This window comes from Cherax quadricarinatus, chromosome 77 (assembly GCF_038502225.1).
Source record: "Cherax quadricarinatus isolate ZL_2023a chromosome 77, ASM3850222v1, whole genome shotgun sequence".
Classification (NCBI taxonomy): Eukaryota; Metazoa; Arthropoda; class Malacostraca; order Decapoda; family Parastacidae; genus Cherax; species Cherax quadricarinatus.
The window spans coordinates 1,927,105-1,937,104 of record NC_091368.1 but is presented as its reverse complement, the minus strand read 5'-3'; the positions used below and the strand labels follow the sequence as shown (position 1 = coordinate 1,937,104).

The 10,000-nt window shown below is 41.2% G+C and overlaps 1 protein-coding gene across 6 annotated transcripts in view; it reads left to right on the top strand.

Moving 5' to 3' along the window:
- The first annotated feature begins 9,194 nt into the window (after window positions 1-9,194).
- The window catches only part of jus (julius seizure), a 201,715-nt gene continuing 200,909 nt past the window's right edge, over window positions 9,195-10,000 (top strand). For 2 of the 6 annotated variants that reach the window (XR_008408991.2, XM_053795977.2), the window contains exon 1: window positions 9,201-9,676. Coding sequence is in view for 5 of the 6 variants with exons in the window: in XM_053795977.2 (XP_053651952.1) it covers window positions 9,511-9,676 (166 nt within the window). In the remaining variant the exon portion in view is untranslated. Of the gene's footprint in view, window positions 9,677-10,000 lie in introns of all 6 variants that reach the window. The other 4 variants (XM_053795973.2, XM_053795974.2, XM_053795978.2 and 1 more) reach the window with 4 other exon arrangements.

Below are 10,000 nucleotides of genomic sequence, written 5' to 3'. Positions count from 1 at the left end.
GCTGAGGGGGAAGTTCTAAGAGGGGGAGTTATAAGGACATGCTGTAAATTAGCATTGAGAGCCCTCTTGGATTATTATTATTATTATTATTATTATTATTATTATTATTATTATTATTATTATTATTATTATTATTAGTTTAAGCAGGGGGAATGGAAGAAAATCGTGTCTTCTCCAGTGCCTCGGATCAAGAGCCCTTCACCAGCAGGCAAAGTTCAGGAGAAAGGCATAAAACGCATCATCTAGGCTGGCCCCGCCGCTCAATACTCCTCTCTCCCTCTCTCTCTCTCCCTTCCATCCCTTCCCTCCCTCCCTCCCTCTCTATCCCTCTCCCTGCTACTCCCTTCCATTTCTCTGCTACTCCTCTTGGTTTCTCTCATTCCCTCTCCACGGCTCTCTGGCGTTGGAAGTAAGATATGGGTAGGAGGCAGGAATCTGGAGAATTCATTTATTATTATTATTATTATTATTATTATTATTATTATTATTATTATTATTATTATTATTATTATTATTACTACTACTACTACTACTACTGTTGCTACTATTAATGCTCTTCTTCTAATTATTATATTCATTATTATTATTATTATTGCTACTATTATTATTATCATCACCATCTTCACCATAATCATCATTATTATTATTTTAGAGGCGATGCCTGTTTAGATTGGGTCCTCAGACACATCACTGTACACCCGGCGCCAGGCTTCGCACATACAATTATCTCCCGTGTGTTTATGAGAGTACTCGCGACCTCTCTCTTTCTCTAGTATACGACGTCCTCAATATCACCATCTCTTCCACGTGAAGAAAATCATAGAATAAATTTTATATTGTACAATATGAACAGTTGATCTAAGTGTTTGTGAATTATAGAGCCGCTCACATCGTGCGCCGTATCTTGTTGGTAGATTATAGGGCCAGTTATCTCGTACGTCGCATCTTGTTGACGGATTGTAGGGCCGGTTACCACATACGCCGTATGTTATTTGTATTATAGAGCGACTATCTAGAATCATTTCAGTATGACACATAGACCACACTTGAGCATCTTCACCATCGTCAATAATGCAGTACAATGCAGTACAATCTCAAACAGAGAATCTTACCACATGCGGATGGACATCTTTAGCTCAAGATCTTTCGCACTCGTGCGTCGTTATGAGCTATGCAATGTTTCAAAAGTAGCGACGGATAGTAGGAAGAAAATTCTCTCTGAGTCATGTGGCTTGTTCTGGAAAGATAGGTTAGTGTGGCATATGAGTATTGTTCATCAAAGTATAGAAAAGACACCTTTACAAAGCAAGAATTTTAATGTGGCTACTTTTCCAGTTCTGAAGATCTTATTCAAGCTTTACATAAAGCCAGACTTGATAAAGTTCTACCCACAACGATACATGACCTGATAAAGCTCTACATAGAGCGCTACAGCACGTGTTAATACATACATAAAACAAAACATGACTTGATAATGCTCTACACAGAGCGCAACATGGCATAATCAAGCTCTACGCAGAGCAAAATATGACTTGATAATACTTTTCCTAGAGCCCAGCATGTCTGCAAATCCTCCGGATTTAACCTCTTGAGTCACGAGTTACACAATACCTAAGGTTAATTCAGGTAAGGAAAATACGTTACGTATGTCCAATGTTGGGTAGGTAATAGTGTGAGATACCAAAATAATAGTGAGTGTTGACATGCCTTACCCACACGGTGGTGAAGAGAGGGAAATAAAATTAATAAGAAGGTTTACAGAAGATGTATCGCCTACACAGTGGGCTAAATCTAGCAACACCATCTCTGTTTACTTCCCCATGTGTGCGTGTCTGGGTGTGCACGTGTGTGCACGTGACAAAGCGACCATGAGCGTCCCTCGCCAGCCTAGACAGGAGGGCGCCCGTGTATGGATCGAGTAATATTAAGTATTAGGCTCGACTACACCAAACCAAAATTCTGCGTCTGCACTCGAGCACTGCGGAAACTTTAACTCTGCGTTCTACACTCTCCTTGTTCCGCTTCCTTACCAAGGTGGAAGTGTGAAAGGTGCTTCATGTTAAGTTATTTTTATTTTCCTTGACGCTGTTTTCAATTTTTTGATTTAAATTTTACCCGAGATATGAGCGAAGGAATATTATAGCTGTTTGAGTTGATTGAAAATATAACCAGATTCACATATGCAAAGTAAAAGGACACAAGTGCAACTTATATGACATTTCATTGGGGCACTTGTGTCCTTTTACTTTACATATTTTCGGTAATTCCACCAACTTACATACAAATTCACTTATACACAACAAACATACTTTAAATGATGTTCATTATATATATATATATATATATATATATATATATATATATATATATATATATATATATATATATATATATATATATATATATATATATATATATATATATATATATATATATATATATATATATATATATATATATATATATATATATATATATATATATATATATATATATATATATATATATATATATATATATATATATATATATATATATATACATATATATATATATATATATATATATATATATATATATATATATATATATATATATATATATATATATATATATATATATATATATATATATATATTATTATTATCACACTGGCCGATTCCCACCAAGGCAGGGTGGCCCGAAAAAGAAAAACTTTCACCATCATTCACTCCATCACTGTCTTGCCAGAAGGGTGCTTTACACTACAGTTTTTAAACTGCAACATTAACACCCCTCCTTCAGAGTGCAGGCACTGTACTTCCCATCTCCAGGACTCAAGTCCGGCCTGCCGGTTTCCCTGAACCCCTTCATAAATGTTACCTTGCTCACACTCCAACAGCACGTCAAGTATTAAAGACCATTCGTCTCCATTCACTCCTATCAAACACGCTCACGCACGCCTGCTGGAAGTCCAAGCCCCTCGCACACAAAACCTCCTTTACCCCCTCCCTCCAACCTTTCCTAGGCCGACCCCTACCCCGCCTTCCTTCCACTACAGACTGATACACTCTTGAAGTCATTCTGTTTCGCTCCATTCTCTCTACATGTCCGAACCACCTCAACAACCCTTCCTCAGCCCTCTGGACAACAGTTTTGGTAATCCCGCACCTCCTCCTAACTTCCAAAATACGAATTCTCTGCATTATATTCACACCACACATTGCCCTCAGACATGACATCTCCACTGCCTCCAGCCTTCTCCTCGCTGCAACATTCATCACCCATGCTTCACACCCATATAAGAGCATTGGTAAAACTATACTCTCATACATTCCCCTCTTTGCCTCCAAGGACAAAGTTCTTTGTCTCCACAGACTTCTAAGTGCATCACTCACCCTTTTCCCCTCATCAATTCTATGATTCACCTCATCCTTCATTGACCCATCCGCTGACACGTCCACTCCCAAATATTTCAATACATTCACCTCCTCCATACTCTCTCCCTCCAATCTGATATCCAATCTTTCATCACCTAATATTTTTATCCTCATAACCTTACTCTTTCCTGTATTCACTTTTAATTTTCTTCTTTTGCACACCCTACCAAATTCATCCACCAATCTCTGCAACTTCTCTTCAGAATCTCCCAAGAGCACAGTGTCATCAGCAAAGAGCAACTGTGACAACTCCCACTTTACGTGTGATTCCTTATCTTTTAACTCCACGCCTCTTGTCAAGACCCTCGCATTTACTTCTCTTACAACCCCATCTATAAATATATTAAACAACCACGGTGACATCACACATCCCTGTCTAAAGCCTACTTTTACTGGGAAATAATTTCCCTCTTTCCTATGTACTCTAACTTGAGCCTCACTATCCTCGTAAAAACTCTTCACTGCTTTCAGTAACCTACCTCCTACACCATACACCTGCAACATCAGCCACATTGCCCCCCCTATCCACCCTGTCATACGCCTTTTCCAAATCCATAAATGCCACAAAGACCTCTTTAGCTTTATCTAAATACTGTTCACTTATATGTTTCACTGTAAACACCTGGTCCACACACCCCCTACCTTTCCTAAAGCCTCCTTGTTCATCTGCTATCCTATTCTCAGTCTTACTTTTAATTCTTTCAATAATAACTCTACCATACACTTTACCAGGTATACTCAACAGACTTATCCCCCTATAATTTTTGCACTCTCTTTTGTCCCCTTTGCCTTTATACAAAGGAACTATGCATGCTCTCTGCCAATTCCTAGGTACCTTACCCTCTTCCATACATTTATTAAATAATTGCACCAACCACCCCAAAACTATATCCCCACCTGCTTTTAACATTTCTATCCTTATCCCATCAATCCCGGCTGCCTTACCCCTTTCATTTTACCTACTGCCTCACGAACTTCCCCCACACTCACAACTGGCTCTTCCTCACTCCTACAAGATGTTATTCCTCCTTGCCCTATACACGAAATCACAGCTTCCCTATCTTCATCAACATTTAACAATTCCTCAAAATATTCCCTCCATCTTCCCAATACCTCTAACTCTCCATTTATTAACTCTCCTCTCCTATTTTTAACTGACAAATCCATTTGTTCTCTAGGCTTCCTTAACTTGTTAATCTCACTCCAAAACTTTTTCTTATTTTCAACAAAATTTGTTGATAACATCTCACCCACTCTCTCATTTGCTCTCTTTTTACATTGCTTCACCACTCTCTTAACCTCTCTCTTTTTCTCCATATACTCTTCCCTCCTTGCATCACTTCTACTTTGTAAAAACTTCTCATATGCTAACTTTTTCTCCCTTACTACTCTCTTTACATCATCATTCCACCAATCGCTCCTCTTCCCTCCCGCACCCACTTTCCTGTAACCACAAACTTCTGCTGAACACTCTAACACTACATTTTTAAACCTACCCCATACCTCTTCGACCCCATTGCCTATGCTCTCATTAGCCCATCTATCCTCCAATAGCTGTTTATATCTTTCCCTAACTGCCTCCTCTTTTAGTTTATAAACCTTCACCTCTCTCTTCCCTGATGCTTCTATTCTCCTTGTATCCCATCTACCTTTTACTCTCAGTGTAGCTACAACTAGAAAGTGATCTGATATATCTGTGGCCCCTCTATAAACATGTACATCCTGAAGTCTACTCAACAGTCTTTTATCTACCAATACATAATCCAACAAACTACTGTCATTTCGCCCTACATCATATCTTGTATACTTATTTATCCTCTTTTTCTTAAAATATGTATTACCTATAACTAAACCCCTTTCTATACAAAGTTCAATCAAAGGGCTCCCATTATCATTTACACCTGGCACCCCAAACTTACCTACCACACCCTCTCTAAAAGTTTCTCCTACTTTAGCATTCAGGTCTCCTACCACAATTACTCTCTCACTTGGTTCAAAGGCTCCTATACATTCACTTAACATCTCCCAAAATCTCTCTCTCTCCTCTGCATTCCTCTCTTCTCCAGGTGCATACACGCTTATTATGACCCACTTCTCGCATCCAACCTTTACTTTAATCCACATAATTCTTGCATTTACACATTCATATTCTCTTTTCTCCTTCCATAACTGATCATTCAACATTACTGCTACCCCTTCCTTTGCTCTAACTCTCTCAGATACTCCAGATTTAATCCCATTTATTTACCCCCCACCGAAACTCCCCTACCCCCTTCAGCTTTGTTTCGCTTAGGGCCAGGACATCCAACTTCTTTTCATTCATAACATCAGCAATCATCTGTTTCTTGTCATCTGCACTACATCCCCACACATTCAAGCATCCCATTTTTATGAAGTTTTTCTTCTTCTCTTTTTTAGTAAATGTCTACAGGAGAAGGGGTTATTAGCCCATTGCTCCCGGCATTTTAGTCGCCTCATACGACACGCATGGCTTAAGGAGGAAAGATTCTTTTCCACTTCCCCATGGACAATAGAAGAAATAAAGAAGAACAAGAGCTATGTTGAAAAAGGAGAAAAACCTAGATGTATGTATATATATATGCATGTGCATGTCTGTGAAGTGTGACCAAAGTGTAAGTTGGAGTAGCAAGATATCCCTGTTATCTAGCGTGTTTATGAGACAGAAAGACACCAGCAATCCTACCATCATGCAAAACAGTTACAGGTTTCTGTTTCACAGTCATCTGGCAGGACGGTAGTACTATATATATATATATATATATATATATATATATATATATATATATATATATATATATATATATATATGTGTGTGTGTGTGTGTGTGTGTGTGTGTGTGTGTGTGTGTGTGTGTGTGTGTGTGTGTGTGTGTGTGTGTGCGTGTGTGTGTGTGTGTGTACATATAATCTTTTTTTCGGGATAATCTCCAAAAAACTAAACACACCTGTCAAAAGTGCTACAGACATCATAATTTAAATGACTCTGCGCTGCAGCATCCCCACCCCCACTACAGAGCTCGGGAATGTATTTCCCGTTTCTAGAACTCAAGTCTGGGTAACCAGTTTCTCTGAATCCCTTCGTAAACGTTATCTTATTCTCATTTCAAACGGATGTCAAATCCCTGAAAGCCCTTATTTTGACTAATCCCGATTTAACATGCTTTCACACATCTGCTGGATGTTCAAACTCCTGCTAGTTTAAATCTCTTTTCACACACCCTCTAAACCCCCAAAAAGGGACGACCCGTTAACTTTCCTTTCTTCATCTCTCGATACCTACACCCTCTTACTCATCCTATTCTGCTCCATCCTATGTAAATGCCCAAATCTACTTCAGTAACGCATCTTCCGCTCACTAAGTAACGTATTTCGTGACTTCAGACTTGTTAACATACCAACCAGTACAATGTAAGATTTAGTCAAAGATGACAACCGAACTCAGAGATTCCAGTGCAGACTGTATAAGAGATATTACCCTGGCGAGGCTTCCAAAGACCTGAACACAAGGACGCGCTTGCCAGAAAGATGACACTAGCAACACTTGTACAATTAACTTTAAGCCGGAGGTCCCCAACCTGGGGTGCACGGATTCCCCTAGCTGTTGGATTTGTGATGAATGGTTTTGAAAACCGACAAGTTGAAGAATTGAGATACTTATGCAACATATGGTAATCTTTATTGAAGAAATGTTTCGCCACACAGTGGCTTCATCAGTCCAATACAAAGTAGAAATGGGGAAGGAGAGGAGAAGTTTGAGGTAATCAGTCCCTCAGCCTGGAATCGATGTGTTCAGTCCATCACTCTTGTAGGAAGTACAGCATAGGGCCAGACAGGTGGCTTGTATACTGCAGTCAGGTGAATCGAAGCAGGAGGAGGCAGCATCACAGTGGCACCTGCCACTGTGTGGCGAAACGTTTCTTCAATAAAGATTATCATATGTTGCATAAGTGTCTCAATTGTTGCATTTGTGTCTTATTCATCAACCTGTCGGTATTGTATACCCTTTTCATATTCACATTACTGTATTACCAAAACAGACTGCGATCAGCATTGATCGCCACAACTAAAACTATCACAACACTTAAGTTCCTTATCAGTTTCAGAAGCACTGGCTAATCTTATTCTCGGTAAGTCTGCGAGTGTTATCATATAAGCTACAGGTTCGTACGTTACGGACCTCCTCAGCCATTATAAATTCCCTAGTCTGACTCGCCAGGTCGTAATGGATGATTGCAAAGGTGTCCCGTGCTGGATTGCTAGAGCACTCAGCTCACACACCCGGTATAGGTGTAAACATTATGATGTTTTCTTAATGCATCTGCTGTCCATGTTCACCTATCAGTAAAATAGGTACCAGGGTGTAAGTCGATTGGTGTGGGTCGCATAACAAGGGGCTTTCTATATAGTAGTATGTCACTGATGTCAGTTAGGCCTGTATACCTTGTACATGTACTTGTAGAAATAAAGATTAATATTATTATTATTTTTGGATCGGAGGTGGCGGCTTATACGCGAAAGTGGGTTTCTCTCTCTGAATGTCTGCTTTAAGTGAGGAAAATGTGAAACAACCAGCCATTGAAACAGTGCTTTATCCTTGGCTTCTCTGTCGACAGCTGACATATCAATACTCCACACATGGAATTTCTGGATATTCTCTGCTACCTTGTCTCAGATGAGAAGCTGAAAAAACAGTGTACAGGAATCCATGGCAAGCCAGGATTAAAACTAGTAAGCCAATATACCATCCTTGCATATAGGATTCAACTCTCTCGGTTTATTTTTCAATGCACTTCTCTTCTGTCTCTTGTCTTTCTATGGACTGATGAATCACTGGTGGTTCTGTTCTGTTGTAGATTCGCAGGTATAATCGCCCGGCCCTAGCCTTTTGCAAGAGGTGGCCCAGCCTTGGCTCCCTGTAAAAGGAGTGTCACAGACCAATGTCTGCCATGGGAGGAGGTACAAGTACCTCCTCATCTTCTGGGACCAGCTGTCCCCAGGCCTAGCCCCATTCCTCTCCCCCCACGGGGCTCGGAGGGAGAAGCTAGGCACTTTGGGCTGCCACAAACCCCGCCCACACTGGGCTTGAATGGTGTGGCAGCTGCATAGCAGCAAACGATATCAGGAGGTGCAAAGGCAGCAAGCACTGCAGGATTCTTTTGGAGCCACACCCCAGCTTTGGGCATTAAGCCCGAGCGCTGGGGAAGCTCAAGAATGCCTCTTGATGTGTATGTTGCTGCTGCTACTACTATCCTTGTCCGTTGCACTCTCCTCTCACTGGTGGTTGGAGCATCATCTTCTTAGCAAAATGCCATAAGCGGGACTTAGTGCTTTGTTTACGAACTTGTGGGCATAATTCTGCCCGTTTTACAGCGGCGATTAACCTTTTCCAAGAGTTGTTATTTAGTGATGCTTAAGTTTCGGACTCACTAAGTTTCTCTTCCATTTTACTGAGAGAGAGAGAGAGAGAGAGAGAGAGAGAGAGAGAGAGAGAGAGAGAGAGAGAGAGAGCAGCCTCTGACATACAGTGTGTGTGAAAGGCAAAAAAAAAAAAAGAACAGTAACCCGTCAGGCAGAGCTGTGCCTCCGAGGCAGAACGGGGTGGTGCAGCAGTACGCGGGTGAGATGGACCTACCAACCAGAAGAGGAAATGAGAGAAAGAGGGAAAGAGAGAGAGAGAGAGAGAGAGAGAGAGAGAGAGAGAGAGAGAGAGAGAGAGAGAGAGAGAGAGAGAGAGAGAGAGCAAGCGTCTGCTCTCAGTGCACACGTGGGTCTGCTGCTAGTTTGTTTCCCCTCCTCTGCTCAGTACAGCGTCAGCAGCGGTGTCGACGCCTCCCGCTTTCCGCTCCCCGTCCATGAATGTACATCCCCTCCCCGCGTGCCGCTCTCCTCTCTCGTCCAGTGAGGGAATACTGTGCTTCTATTGTGCTATCGTGCGGCAGGATATCGCTCCGCGGCCTCCCGTAGCAGTGCTGAACGTATTATGAACACCCTCAGTTGCTCCTGCCTCCAGCGTAGGGTCTTGCAAGCGTGACCCTCCTGGTTCATCGTCTCCTAGTAGCTAAGTAGCCATCATGTACGTGGTCACCCCCTGCATTAGTGGTCACATTCTACTCCTCCTGCTGGTCTTAGTGGCCGGAATGATGACCAAGGAAGCCGCTGGCTATCATTCTGGTCACATGAGAGGTCACCACTCGGGTCATCACGAGCAACGGGCAGCTCGCAACAGGAGGGAACAAGGTGGGAATTATTATGTTTCAAGTCTCAGTTCACACAATTTATAAGATCACCTTCGTAAGAAGAAAAAAGATCCAATTTCGTACGAGTCTCGAATTATATAGTAGAACAATGTTCGTGTGAGCCACTTCTCTTTCTTTATTCTTTTCACAAAATAATAAATATATTATGATAATTATATTCATGGGAGAGCGTTAAATCAGTAGGTGTCATACAGAGCCTGGGAGAGAGACAGCAGATCATTTTCGATCCATTGAAAGGGCGAGTAGCTCCAATTCCTCCGATTAAAAGTCCCTGACCAAACATCCTGGTTAGGTTTCAAGCCTG